Consider the following 19,808-nt stretch of genomic DNA (forward strand, 5'->3'; position numbering starts at 1 on the left):
TGCTGCAATGGAGCTACACAGAATCACCAGAAGTGTGTGCAGCTTGGCAGTGCCAGCCACTGTCTGGTACCAAGATCCCTGGCTTATAGAAATAGTCTTTCTTTCTCAGGCTGTGGCAACAAGTCGGGTAATGTGGGAAATTTTGAGAGTAGAAAATTTCAGCCTCTAGAACTAGTCAACATTTGGACCATACCTGCTTTTTTATTACTTACTAGTGAATTGCCCATCAATAATGATGGGGTGGTGGGTGGGGACAGAGCGCTGAGGGCCACCACCCTGTGCTGCCACTGCCACCGCCACCTCCCAGGAGCAGGAGTAGGGGGAAGTTTGCACGCAGCGGCCGCCAGCCACTGACCCACGCTGCCGCTGCTCTGCATCTGGCTGTGTGCCGCACCACCCGTTCCTTTCTCCCCCCACCCCCGCTCCACGTCCAGCCCATTGACACCCCCCACTTCCCACATTTGGCCATCTGTCTGTGTGTCTGTCTGTGTGGAGCACTCTGATTGGTTGTTTCAGTAAGCAGTGTGATTGGCTGCTGAGACAGCCAGTCAGAGTGCTCCAAGAGCGTTAGGGACAGACAGATGCACAGACAGACAGATGAAGCCCTTTATATATACAGAATTCTCTACATCTGCTGTCTTCTGGCTCTGCAAGACTTCCCTCTACTGAAAGAGTGGATATTTGTATTTGGTTGTATTTAGAACCATCTTTCCTTTCTGCCTAGGCCTCTCCCCACAACCCTGGGCTTTTTTCCTCAAAGATTTTGTGGTATCCTGAGGTTTGTGGCCCCCTCTTAACTAAGGGTGTTAGCTTTAATTTCGGATGTGTCTAGATCTACCTTTCCAGGCTTCAAAGAGAGCTCACCCTGTCTCAATTTTTTTCCTGATTTGCCCCACAGAATTAATTATTTTCTGGTCTGTGGGCACTGCAGGTCTTTTGTTCCAGTAGGTTCCAGCCTTGAATCCTTTTCCAGGATTCAAAGAGATTGCACCCCACAGCATTATCTTTTTCATTCTTTATCCCTTGTACTCAGCGAAGGCCTAGTTTCTGTGACCTGCCTGTCTCATTTGAGGGGGGCTTCCATTGTTCTGCCCACCACCACTCTCTGGATATGAAGACGCCAGCACTTTTCACAAGCACTAAATCCACATTCGCAGTGTTTTTAAAAGGTTGAGCTGCTGAGCCAGCTGAACAGCAGACATCAGAGGAGGGACCTCATTCTGTGAGAGCTTCAGAATCCTTCATAGGTGGAGCCATCATAACAAAGCAAAGGCTATTTGACAATGCTCATCCAGGAGACTGGAATTTTGTGCATCTCTCACTCAGTTTTTTTCACAACCACATGCTAAAAATAAGGGCTGATTAAGAGATCATTGCAGCATCATCTTCCAAGTATCTAGCACATGAAGATCAAGACAGTTCAAAGCCACTCATACTGAAGGAGGGGAGGAAAAGGGCAGTGGCAGATTAAGCTTTCTTTAAAGCATATTATTAAGTGGTTAGATGTCTCTTTTCCATGCAGGGTTCCCAATGGGGTATAGGTCCTGGCAAACATGAGAAAGTTGCAGCTCATGTGCTTATAACTGTATTGGTTTTCATTGCTAAATAATTCCAGTTGGAGAAGGGCCATGAGTCTACGTATCATGAGGGGTGGTGTTATGTCCATCCATCATACTATAAGAACCAGATGTTTTGCTAAAATGATCAGCAGTGGAGGAATTAACTAAGTGGATAATTAATTAAGCTGCATTGAGATGGATTGGGGTGGTCTACGTCTAGATAAAGAGCCAAACTTTCCATGTGTCTACAGACCTGGGGAGACAGGAGGGCACTGGTGGTCCTGTGGAAGGTTTCTTTCCCAACTTTATGGGGTAGAAATTTAGGGCCTGATTCTCAATTACCCTTTGAGTATATCTAGACTGAATTCCCAGTGCTGAAATATGTTATATCTGTCCACTCCTAGTTGCATGTGTCACACCTATAAGCAGGTCCATGAAACTCCTCAGGGGGTGCCCACTCCAGTGCCTTCCCAGAGCCATGCTTAAATTGTCTGGCATGGCTGAGGGTGGTTGCAGTGGGTACACTCAGAGCAGCTTGACTGCTACATTTCTGTATGTGGCTTGTGCAAGCAGGATTGAGCAGGGGAGTGTGGTGTGCTTGAGAAAGGATATATGCTGTAGCCAGACCCTAACTCTTTGCAATGTGCTCCCTTTTCATGGTTAAGCATGAACTTGGCCACAATGACAGATACAAAACACCTCTCTGGGCCTACTTTTACTAGGTTTGGTTTCCTAGCTGACTGATAAAATCAAAGGTAGCAGAGGAGCAATGTAGTTGGCTTCATAGATATATCCTTTTAATATTTCAACATAAGCTTTGTGAGGTGACTACAGTGGGGATGGATACCAAAATGATTTACTCAAAAAACAGTTTGGGCAGCAGTACCAACAAGTGCTGAGCCAGTATTCAGACAAGAGGGCACACTTTGTGGCGGTCTTTTAAGACAATCTTTCACTCTGTATGGGAGTTAAAACACAGGGCTGGGTGCAAAGAGACTTGTCTTGCAGTTCTGGTTTTGTCCCTAACTTCTGTCCCTAACTTCCTGTGTCTTGATTTACTCAGCTATAAAATAGAGAACAAAGACCTCCTATGTCATAAGGGAATTGTTTAGCTAACTTAACTGATGTGTACAAGGTGCTTTGAGACAGATAGAAGGTGGTATGGAAGTGTAAAGTATTGCTGAACTATTGTCTTTGAAGAGACATTTTTTTTAATACATGGACACAATAGGCACAGAATGAAAGGTACAATTTTGGCTCGTCAGACTAGTAGGACTAGTTATTCCTCTCAGATGACTAAAGTCTGTAGTGAGTCTGGGACTTTTCTTTTAAAAAAACCACTGTTTTTCAGGGATGTGAACAGAAAGGGGAAAAAAATCCCTGACAATTAAATGGCAGAAACTCCAACACATCATCTCAAATACAGCTGATGGATTTCCCCAAAATTTCCAAAACTACTTTTCCTTTGGCCTGAGCTATATGTATGAGAAACATCAGCCCAGAGGGTTATTTTGAGAAAGGTTGAACATGAGGGGGGAGTTTTTAACTGCTTGAATATAAGAGTTTAAGATAGAAATTCTTTCACAACCCTAATTATAGCATCACCCAACTGAATTATGACAGGGAATATGACTTTCCCAGTATACAAAAAGCTATAATTGCATTCAGTGACATACACATCTCTTTTAGCATCCAGCAATCTATCCTTCTCCCAGACCAAAAGGGTCTAATGTTAGATTTCTTTTTCTCAGTCAAACCTTGCTATTTCCAAATTCTAAACTAGCGGTATCCAAAGTGATACAGGAAGTAACTTATGTGGGGTACAAATAATTTGGGTGTCTCCTTTCTCCCCCAGATATTTTCATAAACATTTGACTGACTAGCCACACTTCTAGAGGTGGATCCAATGGATATTCCAGCCCTCACTCCCCCATTCTTCTTTGTACCAGTAGATTCCTGCACTTGTGAGATAATGTCTCTGTTTGCTTATCAGGTTGTCCACTGCTGGCCCATTTTTTTCTGGTACTTGATATAATAGTAGTTACCTTTTCAGTAATTCTTTCTAAGGATCACAGCATATAACAACTGTAAAACTTATAAACACTTATAAAAATGAACTGAGGCTCAGAACGTCCCTGTGACATGTTATCCCCATTTCACAGATATGGAAAAAAGCGCTGGCTGGTTGAAGCCAGAATTTCCAAACATGGCTGAATGAAGTTACAAACCTAAATTCACAATGAGCCACCCAAATAAATGACCTGTTTTTTTTCAGACGTTCTGAGTAACCTTATCCCCCACTGAAGATGGAGAGGGCAGCAGATGGGTGTTCAGCTCCCCTGCCCTTCTGAAAATTGAGTCCTTTATTTAAGAGTCCTAAAAGGCAATCTAGGGATATATACTGGATGCCTTCCAGTTTGAAAATTCTGGCCTAAATTCACACAAGGGGCCTAAGTGTTTCATGGCATCTGCAAGCATTAATAGCTGCATAAGGTGAGGATATACCCATGCTGAGCCTTAGAACTGTGGCTTAACTACCAGATTACCCTTCTGTCTCCTAGGACCAGTAGCTCCTGGGACATATTTAGCTGATTTTTCAGCTGGTGGGACTCAGCTTCAGAAGTAGGAAGAAGGGATTGAGTGGCTTGTTGTCCAACAAACTCCCTTAGGTTTTCCTGGAGCCCCATGGCCATGATATCTGTTCATCAAACTTGAGACTTAGGATGGAAGACAAGCACCAACTTGGAGACCCACAAAGAAAATTAACCTGATTTTCAGTTACACCAACAGTATAAAGGGTGTTAACATGTAAATGACTACTGTAAAAGGTATTGATATAACTGAGGATGAGGCCCAGGGCTTCCTTTTTAAAGGAAAGATCATATACCTAGAAGAAGGGAAGTTGGGGTAAGAGTTTGGTTTTCAGAAGAAGGACTTCAGAAGAAGACAAATGAATGTAGCTCAGTTCCTGCTGGGAGTTGAGGAAATGGTGAGAAAGCTTCAACTGGAGTGAGGAACTAAATAAGTATAGCATCTCAGTTCTTAAGAACTAGAAGACCATGGCAGCTGATGAGTTATTCATCTCTTCAGGCATCTGAGGGGAGGCCAGAAAGGCTGATGGAGAACGTGCGGTTCAATTCTGTTCAGGGAAAGATGTGGAAACTGGTGTGAGCTATAACCCAGTATCTTCTTTAGTTTGCAGGGGCCATAAACCTACAAAGACTTCAGCTCTGCAGAAGGTTTTTATTACTCTTGTTTAGTTTATTTTTATTACCAGGTCACGATTCATCATAGTAGCCAGAAGGGCTATTGCACACTGCCGCAGCCGTGCTCAGGATTCTCTTTATACACTGAATAAGAACCAGGCGTCTGCCTCACCCAGGCTGGCACTGAGTTCTGTGAGCTCAGTGTGGCTGGATCAGATATCTCTGTATGTAAGTCAGGTGGCAGGGGCCGCGTACCAGGCTGGCAGTGAGCATGAAGAATCCCTTTGGGGACCACACTGAGGATGGACAGTCCTGAGCAAGTCTGCTTCTCGATTTGGAGAAACCCAGAGAAGGTTATGTTGCATGCTGGCCTCCACAGGGACTTCCCTTGAGGTGGGCACGATGCCCTTGGGCAATCCAAGAGAGCCTACCACCGTGTGCTGACCCCGAGTTGAATGGAATTTCACTGCCCGTGTAGATGTTAAGCAGAAATCCAAGGCTCATTTACTGCCTTTGTTTGGCATTTGGGCTGTCAGCCTTTTAATATCCCTCCCAGTGAGTAGGAGTTCACAGGCCACATGCTCCCTTCTGCCCACTGTGTGAGGGAGGGGAGCTCCCAAACGGCCAACATTTGCCCCTTGTTTGCCCTCTGCCGCGTGCTGAGGTGGAGTCTGAAATTAAACAATACAGAAGCAAAGGCCAGTGACCTATGAAAGCTGCCAAACAAGCCAGGATGGGCTGGAGAGGAGGGGTCAGGGCAAGGGCGGGAGGTGTTTTTGTCCCCATACATGTTTATTCTGCCTGTCAGCTGACCTTGTTTTTCTGAACTGCCCCTTGATCATGGTCTTGGTGCAGCTGTGCTGAGCTGCTACCTCTTTGTGCAGGCAAATGGTGCCACTCTATACAAAGAGCCTCAGCATCCCCATTCCCCTCTACAGGGACAGTATACAACCACCCCCAGCCACAGAGCATCTCTGCTCACTTTCAAGCTCCTGCTACTTGATATGGCACCTCCAGCCTTTTCAGTCCTGCTCCCCATTTACCATCTCCCCCTCTAACTTTCAAAGTGAAGAAAATCATTTCATTTTTAGAAACACTTTCTTTCTCCTGATTCTCCTGTGGCTCTTCACACTGTGTGCCTCCAAGCATTTCAGAGTCCCTTGGTCACAGGAAGTGAGTTCTGACTGGTAAATCACATATTTCCATTTCACTGATCTCATAGGCTGATTTTAGTGTTGATGCCCTGGGATCACTACCACCCACGAGCACAGACTTTCTGCACCGGGCACGTAAACCATTGCTGCCATCCCTCTGACACAAGGCTCTGGGAGGTTCGTCTCCATAAAGCTTCATGGCTGTCTTCTTTAGGGATCACTTTAATACTTCAGATTGAAGACTCAGAGAGGTGACTGTAAATCACCAATGTCTAGTTCTAGACCTCAGTACATTGTTAAGGTTCTGAGAAGTTCCAACCTGTTTGCTTAAGGTTTCAGGGTGGAACAGGAAATCCTGAGAGGCAGCAAATACAGTTTTTGCAGTGTTTCTGTCTGTCAATGGGAGTAGAGGTTGTTAACATTTGTAGAATAGAATTTGTGGAGGTTGTTATTTGTAGACTGGTTGTGTTCTCAGGTTTGTATGGACATAATGGGAGCAAAATCAATTGGTCTGACAACGTAGAATAGGGACAGGTTCATCTTCTACTTTAGCTTCTCATCTTGTGCCCCATTTTGGTTAAAGCTGGTGAGAAACCTTGCACTAGTCAAGACTGAAAGGGTTCACATAAACTCTTTGGCACAGGGGCTGTCACTGAATGTGTTTGTACCATGCCTAGTGCAATGGGGCCCTGACCTGGTTACAGCCTCTGGGTGGGACTTCAACATAAATGTTTAATAGTTCTCAGGAAGAGAGTTTTAACAAAAGAGGGAGGATCTTCTGAGAGAGTCTGTCATCACAAAAATGTCAGACTGAAGGAAATGGACTTCAGTGGAATCACAGCATGGATACCCGGAGGCACTCTGACACCATGTTTGTACGTGACCTTAGACTCTGAAACCGGCATAGATAGAAAGTAGTTTGCTCATAGTTGGGCCTTTCCACTGTACCAAGATGCTGCTGCTTATGCAATAGCCCTCTTTTGTAGGCAGTCCAGAGGTTTGAATTCATTACTAGAATAATTTGAGTTCAAAAATCTACAGGATTGGTTTTCTCTGACAGTGCCTTCTTGCACCAGTGATTTACAACACTGGCAAGTGCCCTTCACAGACACCAGAGAGGAAGTGTACTGTGCCATTTATAGTGAGTGGTTGATATCTTCTGTCAGCACTGGCCTCGCTCTGCAGGGGTTATACTAATTTTACAGCGAGGGGTGGCCATGGATTATTTGACCTGTTGTTTGGCAGCCCAGAAAAACCATAACCTATTATATTCATGCATTGTAGCATTCTTTTGACAAAACACTTTATAAGCTCACTCTCAAACTCTACACTTTATCTATCACTTGAATTATTAACTGGAGCAGCTTTTTAACAGCCCACAGCAGTTTAAGACAGGCAGTCACGAAGAATATTGTTACCCAGAAGAAAGTGCATAAACTGCAGGCAATAACATAATTGCCATAGTTGTAGTTCAGCCAAAAGAGCAGAGCAAACCTGCTGAATAAGGTCCTCCAGATGAGCAAATTAGAAAAACCCTGTAGACTGCAGTAGAGATGTGCTAACTTCCACTAGCTGAGGGTCCACTGGCTCTTCTAAGGAGCATTGTGGAACCTTTGATACCCACAAACAACCAGAAGTCCAGTTGGTTTATCACTAAACACCACTTCCTTCAGTCCTGGGCATTTCCAAGGGTCTCCCAGTTTAGCATGTCAGAGATATTGTAATTATGGAAGAAGCAGCTGAGATGGCTGCAGAGATACACAACAAATAACAGATAAGGCTAATGCAGCACTATTGGCTTCCATGCAGTGTCAGGACACATAAGGCCTGTTTTTCTCTTGGGTTTAGGGCTGCTTTCTGCAGGACTCAATGTGCTGTGAGGGACCACATTATGTGCACCTCCAACTTGGGCCCAGTAGATTTTAGAATAGTCCAGGGACTTCTCTAATCTCTACCAGCGGCAAATCTTCAGGGAACATAGTGCTGCCACAACCATATGCCCTTCCATTCAAGCCACCTCCTTCAGTGAGACTAGGAAACTGGCATAGGAGCCAGATATTCCTGCCTTATAGCAGCCAAGACCTCTCCATCACCAGTGGCCTCATCTCTCAGCTGTCTAGACACAACCAGCAATAATCTGCCTTTCCTGTTACACTCTGTCTCACAAGAGTTTTTCACTGGTAAGACAGCCATGACACTTGGGCTGGATGTTGTTGCAAAAAAACACACATTCTAAAGTGGATGCATGATGATCAGTCTTTTCCCACAGATCCGATCATGTACCCTAGGGATTATGTGTTTAAGGGCCTGAGCTCTTCTGCACGGGAAGTGGGAGCAGGCATGGCCATACTGATGTAATGCACATGCCTGTTCAAGGACATGCAAACTTGGGTACCAGGAGAAGAGATGAGGGCACACTTAACAGGGTGCTGGTGGAGTGAAATAAAGAATCTGGTTCCTAGAGGGGGGCACAGTCTCTGAATATGCTGTGAATACTCAAAGATGCTAAGGTCAGAAGGGACCGCAACAGATCATGAAATCCGACCCCCTACCTAGGCAGGAAAGAGTGCTGGGGTCAGATGATACTGTATTTTCAGATGAGTGCCTGGGGATAGGAATTCTGGTATAGCTTTTATTATTTCATAGATTTCATAGATTTCATAGACATTAGGGCTGGAAGGGACCTCGGAAGATCATCGAGTCCAGCCCCCCGCCCAAAGGGCAGGAAGTCAGCTGGGGTCATAGGATCCCAGCAAGATAAGCATCCAGTTTCATCTTGAAGGTGTTCAATGAAGGTGCTTGAACAACCTCCGGTGGCAGGCTGTTCCAGACCTTGGGGGCTCGGACAGTAAAGAAATTCTTCCTTATGTCCAGCCTGAAACGATCTTGTAGTAGTTTGTGACCATTCGAGCTCGTCATCCCTTGGGGCGCTTTGGTGAACAAACGTTCCCCCAGATACTGGTGGTCACCCCTGATAAACTTATAGGTGGCCATCAGATCACCCCTGAGCCTGCGCTTTTCCAGGCTAAAGAGCCCCAGGGCTCTCAGCCTGTCATCGTAGGGTCTGCTTCCCTGTCCTCTGATCATGCGCGTGGCTCTTCTCTGGAGTCTCTCAAGCTTCTCCACATCCTTTTTGAACTGTGGAGCCCAAAACTGGACACAGTACTCCAGCTGCGGCCTCACTAAGGCCGAGTACAGGGGGAGAATGACGTCCCGGGATTTGCTTGAGAAGCATCTATGGATGCAAGCCAGCGTTTTGGTCGCTTTACTAGCCGCAGCATCGCATTGCAGGCTCATGTTCATCTTGTGGTCAATGATGACCCCCAAGTCTCTTTCTTGCATAGTGCTAGCCAACATAGCACTGCTGAGCCTATAAGGATGCTGCGGGTTTTTTTTCCCAAGGTGGAGAACCTTGCATTTATTGGCGTTGAACACGATCAGATTCTCATCCGCCCACTTGCTGAGCCTGTCCAGGTCAGCCTGGATCATCTGCCTGTCTTCTGGTGTGGATGCTTTGCCCCAAAGTTTGGTGTCATCGGCGAATGCTGATTAGAATGCTGGTACCTTTTTTCTCATTGTTGTTCCCTGAAGTGAGACTAGGAGCCACTGGGACCAAATCAACTCATAGTGCAGTGTTGGCCAAGCTTTTTAATATGTGCGCCACAAATTAACTCCACACCCTCCCCAAATACCACTCTGATTCCCTTCCACTGCCCCATTGGTTGCTTTACTTTCTGTTTCCTGCTCTGTGCTCCCTGCCCTATCCGCTGCTGTGCTGCCTGTCCCCGCCATGGTCTACCACATGCCATATACAGAGGCTTCCTGTGCCACTTGGCCACCCCTGTCCTAGTGGACAGACTCTAATTTCAGTGCTGCTATAACAGGGATTAATTTGACCCCTAGCCTCCATGTATTCCTTGCTTTCCATAATGCTTGCACTTTGTGGGTCTCCTTTACTGTTGATCCAATATCGTCATCATCCAGAAAAAGCACTTTGTGCTGGAAAGGTTTCCATTGTGCCACTCCCTGTCTAAGTCAGCACACTGGCCACACCAGGGAGGGGTAGAAGAAGGCATGTGTAGGAGTGAGGAGAAATATCACAGCAGGATTAGAGAACAAAAAATCAAATTAGCACTGACTATCAAAATATTTCCTTCTCTAGTGATGAACTATCATCACATCTCAAGCCTTCTAGCATTAGTGTGACAGGTCATCTGGGGAACAGCATGGATATGGCAAAGCAGGACTAGTTCCAGGTCCCTGCTACCTGGGGAGGAGACAGTGGACCTTTCCCCCATGCAGTAATATATTTCACTTCTCTATTTCTGCTGACTCAGAAGAGCTTTGTTTTCACTGTGCATGTGCTGTCCAGCCCTTTACCTACTCTGTGACTATTTGCTGTCAGTTCTTATTCCTACATCTCACTGAGTGAGTGACATTCAGTAGTTAGAGCAAGGGTGGAGGGAATCAGGGTCATGACTCTGAGGTTGCATTCCTGGCACTGCCATTTGCTGCATCAGTTTGTTAGGTAAGTAACTTAACCTCTGTGATTGAGTTTGTCACTCTGAAGAAATGAGGATAATTCGTCCTTGCCTAAGGATGTAATGAAGCTTAGTGAAGCATGTAGAATCATCAGATGGAAGGGTCATTGTAAATGCAGAGTATCATTATTAAAGTTCAGTATTATAATCATTGCCAAAAACCCAAGTGACATTGTTGAAATCCTCTGGGACAAGAACACTGCTTGGATTGTGACATTGGATTGTCACATTTCTAGGAAACTGCTGAATGGGGGTAAAGGTCCCTGCAGCACTAGAAAGCACAAATTGACTGTTGCTGCAGAAGCAGACAAATATGCACTCAAGCAGGGAACTTGTAACCGCGCCACAGTCTGAGGACATAAGTTAAAGCCACAAAAACAGAGAAATAAAAGTCTAACCTGCTTGAAAGTAAACCCAATACATTCTGTCATCAAACACAGTGTGCAAGTGGGATGCAGGAGAGGGAATTTATAGTTGTATACGGGACTTTCCATTAACTTCTTGGGTGTTTGGGGAAAGTTCCAACCATTAGTTTTATAGCAAATTCTGTTAATCTGCCTATCTAAAATTATCTAACCCAGCTATGGTCAAACTACCAATTTTGAGTAAACTATAAAGTGAGTCTAACTCTTTCTTCTGGCTACAGGTTATTTAAAAAACCACCCCAATTTCTGCATATTCACCAGGAGCAATTGAACAGTTAAGAAAACAAATTACAGCCTTTGGGCTGCTCCCAAACTCTTCACTTTGGCTACTCATCCTTTGTTACTCAGAGCATGTGACCAATTATCCAAATTGCAAGGTAATATTTAGAGGTGCACCGATACATTAGTCTATATTGGATTGGCACCAATAAAAGGAAAATTGACATTATCGGCTATCGGCTTTCATTGGCCGGTACAGACAATAATGTCACTGATAAATGCTGCATGCAGGAGCGCAGCCACAGGACGCATATGACCAGGAATGCAGCCTGGCAGCTTGGAGACCGGTGTCCGGCCTGTAAGTCTGTGGAGGGGAAGGGGCATGGGGGAGGGAGATCGAGGCCCCCATGGTGAGGGAGGGAGTGGGGCAAGGGCAGTAGCCGCTGCCCAGCTGGGCCAGGGTGGGGTGCAGGGTTCAGCTGTGGACAGCTCATCTGGGAGTAGGGGGGTGGGGAGGGGGTGGCTCCTGCAACTGCACACACCCCCAGGCAAGGCAGGGAGCCATGTGCCCCCCAAGATTTATGTGCAGAGTGAGGGCAGTCTGCAAGCTGTGGGCTTGGGACCAGGGACTGTGCTGAACTGTTCCCAGTGTGGGGTTGCGCTGGGGCTGCAGTCAGGGTGGGCGGTAGTACCACTGGGAGGGGGAGCTACAGAGTGGACTGCAGCCGCCCCAAAATTCACTGTAGCCACCACTCCTAGCACTTTCACCCCCACCCACCCTAAGCACAGTCCTGGCCCAGCCCCCCTGCTGGGAAGAGGCTGGTGCAGCCCCTGCCCTGAGCCCACAGCAGGCAGCCTGCCCTAGCCTCGTGCACAAATCCAGGGAGCAGATGCCCCCTGTGCCTCCCCAAGGGGTGCACACAGTGGCAGGGACCTGCTCCTCCTCCCCACCCCTTACGCCCCCTGGATGAGCCACCCATGGCTCTGTCCTGCACCTGCCCCAACCCTGGCTGGGCAGTGCCTGCCCCTGCCCCAGTCCCACTCCCTTCCTCACCGCAGTGGCCTCAATCTGCACCCCCCATGCCCCTTTTCTCCCCCATGCCCCTTCCTCCCCACAGACTTACCAGCCAGATGCTGCTCTCCAAGCTGCCAGGCTGCATATCGGCTATCAGATCAGTATCGGACGATATCGCTGGTTAATAATTGGCCATCAATATCAGCCAAAAAAATCTTTATCAGTGCACCCCTAGTAATATTTCTGCTTCCTGCTCTCAATGACAAACCTTCTAAGCAGAACAGCAAACTAAAAAATGACAAATAATGAACATCAGATACCCTTCTTCAGAAATATCTTGGTTCACATAAGAATATGACTAACATTTAATTCATGAACATCTTTTGAACCTAAACCCATTCACATAAATATTCATGATAGCAAAAAAAGTACAAATGGATCAAACTCAATAGCCATTCAAAACTGGAACTGATTTTCATGGAAACTGTAATTTCTAGTTTACTCTAATTCATGTAACCTGTCTCTTCCACCATATCTATTACCTTATTATCAGAAGCCAGTTTTGAGGCAGAATGTGTTCTTTTGGGGGTTTTGGTTCTGTTTTAATTCCATCCTGAATATCCCCTGTTGTCTCAGAACAGAATTTACTTTACTGAATCAGATCAGTGCTCCAGTTAGTCTGGTTTCCTGGCAATAGCAAATGCTTTACAGAGGAAGATGGAACTGCCATTGCTGCAGTCTTTGAAAGTCATAAACAGAGATGTTTGGCAAGAAAAATACAGACGCACCTTTTAACTCAGGTTAAAATGTTATCTATTTACTCAGATTTCTGTGGTATGGGGTGGGGAAAAGGGGCTGAGTTCTAGCCTGTTTATGCATGTGCTTAGAAGTGAAAATTGAAAAATAAACTCCTCTGAAATACACTGGACAGAGGTTTGGGGGTGAGGGGGAGTGGGAGTGGGAAATAAGTTGTTGTTAGATAAGCAGTTGTCACGCCTCTGTTGGGACACTTGGCAGAGACCCATTTTCTGTACCTGATCTATTCAACAGCACTTTTTGGGCCAGAGGACATAATATTCCTCATTCCCCTACACCACTGGTCAATTGATGCATGGGGGATTTGAAAGTTCCTCTCTTGGCTTGTGTAACTGTAAACATTAGTGCTGGTTATAACATTATCCGGACTCCTGTTTAATGCCAGCTATAATATTTGACTCTATGATCTTCTCCAGGGGAAAGTGAATTCCATAGCCTGTGTACATGCTGAGTGAAGACACATTTCCTTTCATTTGTTCTTTTAACTTCATTAAGTGAGCCCTTGTTCTCATGTTTTGGGACAAGCTTAAAAGACAGGGGACCAATCTCTCCTTATTAGACTCTTCGTATATTTTAAATACCTCTTCTAATTCTCCTTCAGTATAGACTTGAGGATCATATTTTTTTTAATTCTCTTGTCAGAGGTAAAGTCTTGAAACACAGTGAAATGTAATATGAAAATCCTATTAGGGAGGAGGTAGATATTTGGGCACACAACACTTGCAAAATGGAGGCATTTAAAGCACTAAAAATGTGCCTCAGTTACCATTCCTGGTAGCCACCCTAATGGCATTCAGCAGTTCTTTCCAGGTAGAGAATTCACTCAGCAGAAGGATCCCTGGAGTTCCTCAGACCGTGGAGTGTCCATATCAGCAGAAGATTTTGAAGCTGCAGGATAGGCAACTATACTTTGTAAACCAGACAGGAGCAGCCAGCGCACAGAGAGCCAAAGGGTTCTTTGAAAAATGCCTTAAATTAAAGAGCACATTTGCTAACCTCCCCTTGCTCTTTTTTTTTCTCTTTTGTCTCTCACTTCCCTTGTCTTGTTCTATGGCTGTTTCCCCCTGAAGACCCTCTTTTGCCTCAGCTGCATGATCTGTAACACTTTCTTTCTATTGCTGGTACCATTCAGGGCATGTCCTGGTGAAAATCATGCAGGATCCCATGAGCAGATCTAGGATTTTGAAGAAAGGTATAGATGGTATGGTGCATCATTACATATAACACAACACATATTTTGCTCCAGGTAAAGAGGAACTAGAAGCTTCACTAATGTGTTAGAGGCCTAGGGCTATATTATTTAATTTAAGACTGAAGCAAAAATAAATACAACTTTATTGGAATGTTCACTAATTTGCTATATCATACATTTTGTATTAAAAGCACAATAAACTAGGTAAAATACACAAAAGCTGTTTCCTTAGTCCTGTTGTCATTAGAATTAAATACATCTCTTTCAGATGCATAAAATAAAATCAAGGCTTTTTGAGCATTTTGACAGGGCATCCAATACTTCACCAGACGTTATTTCCACACCTGAGTAAATGTTTACCCAAGTTAATGTTTCCACACCTGTGTTAAGTTTTTAACTCAAGTTAAAAACAGTCTGCAGGGCTGTGAAGTAGGAGCTACATTACCAGGAGCAGCTACAAGACAACAGAATTGCAGAAGAAAGAATAGCTTGATTATGGTAAGACCATTAAAAAAGTAGAGAGGCTGATTAACCCCTGTGGAATGAAGAGTTTAGAAGAATCAGGTAGATTATAATAAACCATGAAGACAAGTGTCTGCCTCAGTACCAGCTAAATAGAAACGTTGTTGGCGTTGCCAGGCAGTTTGTTTTAAACTTTGGATGGACCAGGAATCAAAGGAGGGGTGCGACTGCACCACTGCCTCCACCTGGATCCACCCCTGCAGGAGCGTATGAATATTTGTCTATATTTTGTAAATTCTAGTTTTGCTAACGTCCCCCTGAGGTGCCATTAAGAGAATCTCAGGCAAACTCTCTCTCTTGTGGGTGTTTGCAGAGACCTGGATAGCAACACACTATATTTTACCTGGTTCAGAAATAAACATGTTAATTTAAAGTTTTCTAACCCAAATAACCCCTGTCATCCATCACTCCCCCACCACTACCTGGATGGAAAGCTGCCTTAATTGCCCTTTCATTCCCCCTACAGAAGGGTCCGAGGAGCAAAATTCAAATCTGAACACAGAGTTAATCCAGATCCACAAGTATCTGAAGCTCAGAAGTGTTTAATGAAGCAGGGCTTTGACTTGAGATTGTCTGTGGTCTACACTTCTTGTCTGTGTTTTCCCAGCATGGTTTATAGGAACATCTTCACCCCATTTTTCTTGATTTGGGAAAATGCTGCTCCTGTCTTTTCTGCTGGAATCAGACCTCCTAGGAGCATCCAGTTGCAGCAGCTGCCAGAGCTCCCTTGCATGCTCCTTTCTTTGCTCATTTCTTTTCTGAGGTTAGATGTTCCAGGCCCTGCCCCTGTTTTCAGAATGGGAGGGGAGAAAAGGAGCAGAGGAAGCTTGTTCTTGAGGTTCCCCAGCTGGTGCTGGAGGTTAGGGTGTGTGGACTGGAGCCCCCTTTCCCCCCAGGCCCTGGAGGCTGGGGTGAGTGGATTGGAGCCCTAGCAGGGGCTGAAGAAACCCAATTAAATTCCCTCTGCTCCCTTTACCCCCTCTCATTCTAAAAACAGCTCAGAGGCTGGCAGGCAGACACAAATTACAGAAGATGCTATGTCTTCAAACATCTTCATCTGAAGCCTCATGCAATGAGGGTTCAGATTTTCACCCGATCAGCCATTTTTGAAGCAGTCTGCAGCCATGCACTTGTGTTTGGTCATCGCTATAGACTATTTTCTGTGGCCAGACTGGGGAAAAGTTGTTACTTCTTTCTGTGCCTTTAAGTTTATTCAATGAGCTTTAGTTAAAGAGTCCCAGTGGCCTTTTTTAAACCTGCGGGGGCTTATACACATGATGCTGAAGTGATGCTAGAGTGTTCCAATTAGAACACATAGACTTGATTAATCAAGTCTGCTCCAACACAGTCTAATTAGAACACATCGAAGCACATGTATAGGCACACCAGTGTGACCCTGTGACTCTGCCTGCATCAGGACACAGCCTCAATCATTCATTCTGTGCTCTGCAGAGTCAGGGTCCCTAGCCCCCACTTCTTGTTACCAGACTTTGGAATAGTGGGAATTAGTGCTTTTTGTTACAGCTCCATTGATTTCAATAACCAGAAGCTTTGTATTGCAGTCTGTAGAGGTGAGTCAAAGAAGAAAGATCTGGACCCAGAAATAAACTTCCCCAAGTCTGGCTATGGTCAACTCTGAGGATTTGTTTCAGGCCATTATCAGAAAGATGGAGGCCAGCTGAAAAATATGGATCCTGGTTCCAATTTCCCCTGGTCTGAAAGGGGCTAGGGGCTATGCTTTGACCAGTCCTAAAGAAAAGGCCAGCTGCAAAGAGAAGATCTGAATCTGAACTTCCTTAAATTTGGCATTTCTACTCTGGGGTTTTGATTTCATTCCATTTCTAATGCTTTCTCTTCCCAAACCCTTGGGTAGTTGCCCTTTCCTAGACCACATACTGAGCCTTAAGAAACACGCTCCTTAAAAACATAAACACTAAGAAAGGAACACAGAGGACTGAAAGAGCTTTATCAAGAAGTGTTGTTTCTCTGCAAACTCCTTGTAGGAAATCCTGGCGCTCTCACTCTCTCTCAGTGTTTGCTGTATTTATTTCTCTTCCTCCTCCCAAGATTGGGAGCACTTTCTGTCAAACATAGAAGGGCTTTGTGAGATGGGGAGCGGCTCAAACTTTTCCAACTTGTTAAATATGCACTGCCTCCTTCTCAGACTTGGACATTGACTGCCCCTGCTATTTCACTCTCCCTACAGAAGTAGTTCCCGCTAGTATGATCTTCCAACCATCTTCCCCCCTTCCACAATAGACAGCTAATAAGCCTGTTGATTATAGGGTCCACTCCCCACATTGCAAATTAGATTTTCTTCAAAGGAGAAACATTCATCAGTGAGGTTTTAAAATGAACAGAAGCGAGTGACAGGAGTGGTTGGCATTGTCCCCCCTCTTCCCTCCCACTTCCCCCTCCTTTGCTATTTTCCCCAAGAGGGACTTACTTGAAGGTTAATGATTTCCCCTTCTGATGCCATCCTTTTGCTCAAAAGGTCTCTTCCCGAGCTCTCTGCAAACTGTACAGTAGCTCTGGACTCTGCAGTCCCAGAGAGTCTCTAATGCTTTTTCTGGATAGGAGAGTACAGCTGCTGGGAACAGACCTGCTATTCATCTGCCTGATGTGGGATGCCTGCCTTGGCATGAGGCATCTGCTTGGGGGCAAAGAAGGGGTGGCACATAAAATTCTTATTGTCCTTCAGAGACTGAATGGTCCATGAAACAAACATCTCTCTTCATTTGCTCTGATAGTTCTTGTTCATTACATTTCTCTGCTACTTCTCTGGGTCCAGCTGAGCCCTGTGAGATCACCCAGGCTGGGATTCTGTGATGAAGCCAGCGTACCATAGGGCTCATGGCACAGATTGTACAGGCTTTAACTGTAGTCCTGATCCACTCTGTAGCCTGTCCAAGACTACTGTATGAGGTTGGTTGGAAACCCTAATGGCTGAGAAGGTAAGGGCTAGAAAATCATGTCCTTTTACCACTGCTCTACTAAAGCTATCATTAAGGCTGAGGCAAAATTTAATCACTTCTGGCTTTCCAACCAAACAAACCCCAAACAAAACCTTTAGGGCTAGAATTTTTAATACCTAGTCTGAGCTGAGAAGTTAGAAGAAACCAAAAACAGTCTTACACAGAAATATGCACAACCAAAATAAATATAGCATGAAAGTAATATGTGCAGGATCCTTTTACAAATGCTGGCTCCAGCTTCATTATCTCCAGATCTATGAAAAGAACAGACATCACTTACAGAAGAAGCTACTGATATACTGGTGTTTCCCAGCAGAATGTCGTCTCACAATAATATCAGTGATTAGTAGTTTTATGGACAATAATACTAATGCTTAGTAGTTCTATGGCATCATTTAAAAGCAAAGTTGTCCAACTTCTGAGCAGCTGGGGACTATATCCTGTGTGTGCCTCCCACACTCCATCTCCCTCACCCCTGTCACACAGACCACAGCCCTCTGGGCTCCCATGGGTCACCCTGTCCTGCCCCCAGGGCCAGGGCCAGGGCCAGGAAATGGAAGATGGAGGAAGGAGGGGGAACCCAGAGACCCCAGCAGCAGCAGTAGGAATGGTGGTTGGAGTGGCAGCTGGGCACAGCCCACAGGCTGGGTGTTAAACCCTTGCAGGCCACATGCAGCCTGCAGAGCATTGGGTGGCCAACCACCATCATATCCTTGTGAAATAGGCATAAGGATCCCATATTAAAGGTGGATAAGCTGAGGCACTACTGCATATGTTAACAGATGGCTAAGGTTACATGGAACATCTATTGTAGAGTCAGGAACAGAGCACAGATCATTTGATTATCAGGCCTTTGACATACCTGAGCAACTTTCTTCCCATGGCATAAATTGGGAAGCAGGAAAAATAGTTTCTGTAGGAAAGGATGGGAAAGGTAGATGTCTTTCAAAGCTATTGTAACATATTCTTGGTTCACTTAAAAGATTACTGCTGTTTACATCAATCTAAAGAAGCGACAGGTTACTTAACAATCATTTTGAAAATCCATCTCATACACTTGTACAGGGAATCAGTGAAGTTAGTGACAGTTAACTTGTACTCTTAGAGGGAAGGTCTGGGGTTCACAATGCAGGCTCCTGAGTGCTAATCCATAACAGCAGACTGACATTGCAGCAGCTTCCCATTTGGCATTTTTTAATTATATTTAAGATTTTTTTAAAATAAATATATACCATAGCAATTTGTTCTTTACCCAATTTAAACGTTCTGACTGGAACCTCTTTCTATATGAATAAGAAATTTCCCTTTAGACATAACTGTTGCAAACATTAATACAGAGAATTACCTGCCCTAAGTTGCTTTTCTTAAAGAAGTCTATAAAAAGAGGCCACAGCTCAGCTTATTTATAAGCATAGTATATTAATAGGTAATATATACATATCCAGATATACCTTGTCTTTTCAGCCAAGTCATGAGTTCTGAGGACAGTTCATGCAATTGTTCTTGTAAGCAGGTCTGTGAAAAAAGACCCATGAGTCCTTGCCACAGATTTGCTGTCCTCAGATATCCTCCTACCTGTTTCATGGTAGGCTCAAAATATATTTCTGTGGTAAGAATGGAGGAAGTATCTAACTGGGTTTTTTTTAGAAGACAAATATCAGTACTAATTTCAGTCAAGACCGCAAGATATCTAACAATGCACCTTTTAGATCAATTTCTCTCAGTACTTATCTGAAATTTTTGCCATGCTCTCCAGAGAGATATCTCAAAGAGTAAAATCTTAGACCATGCACTCAGAACAGCTGAAGAAATCAAGCAAAACTTACAGTAACCCTTCTGTCCTTCCAGATACCTAAATCAAACCCGCGTTCCCAGTACCCTCTCCCAAGATAGCATGAAAGAGTCTTTCTTCAGGAACATAATATTAGTAATGATGGTATGCAACCTCCCTCAGAGTGTCTGGAGCCGAACACATTAAAATACAACAACTTCAAACAGCAAAATCTCTTTTGGAGATTATTTTTGTATCTCATATTAATAGCAAAGCTATGAATCTGAAAAAGCAGAAAGATAGCAAAATGGGTTTGTTTCCATTTAATTTTCATAACTACTAGGGGAGGAAGATGGAATGCCTCAAAGGAAAATTCCAGTGTAACAAAAAACATGATTATTAGAAGAATAAAT

The 19,808-nt window shown here is 44.6% G+C and overlaps 1 protein-coding gene across 2 annotated transcripts in view; it reads right to left on the bottom strand.

Moving 5' to 3' along the window:
* NINJ2 (ninjurin 2) overlaps nt 1–18,544 on the bottom strand; it is an 84,119-nt gene extending 65,575 nt beyond the window's left edge. Inside the window, exons 1-2 of one of the 2 annotated variants that reach the window (XM_019489224.2) lie at nt 18,487–18,544; nt 17,096–17,878 (exon numbers count right to left, since the gene is read on the bottom strand). In XM_019489224.2, coding sequence (XP_019344769.1) covers nt 17,096–17,128 — 33 coding nt within the window. In that variant the 5' untranslated portion in view covers nt 17,129–17,878; nt 18,487–18,544. Of the gene's footprint in view, nt 1–17,095; nt 17,879–18,486 lie in introns of those variants that run through there. The other variant, XM_006278359.3, reaches the window with a different exon arrangement.
* Nucleotides 18,545–19,808: the final 1,264 nt, after the last annotated feature.

The sequence above is a fragment of the Alligator mississippiensis genome, chromosome 4 (assembly GCF_030867095.1).
Source record: "Alligator mississippiensis isolate rAllMis1 chromosome 4, rAllMis1, whole genome shotgun sequence".
Lineage (NCBI taxonomy): Eukaryota > Metazoa > Chordata > Crocodylia > Alligatoridae > Alligator > Alligator mississippiensis.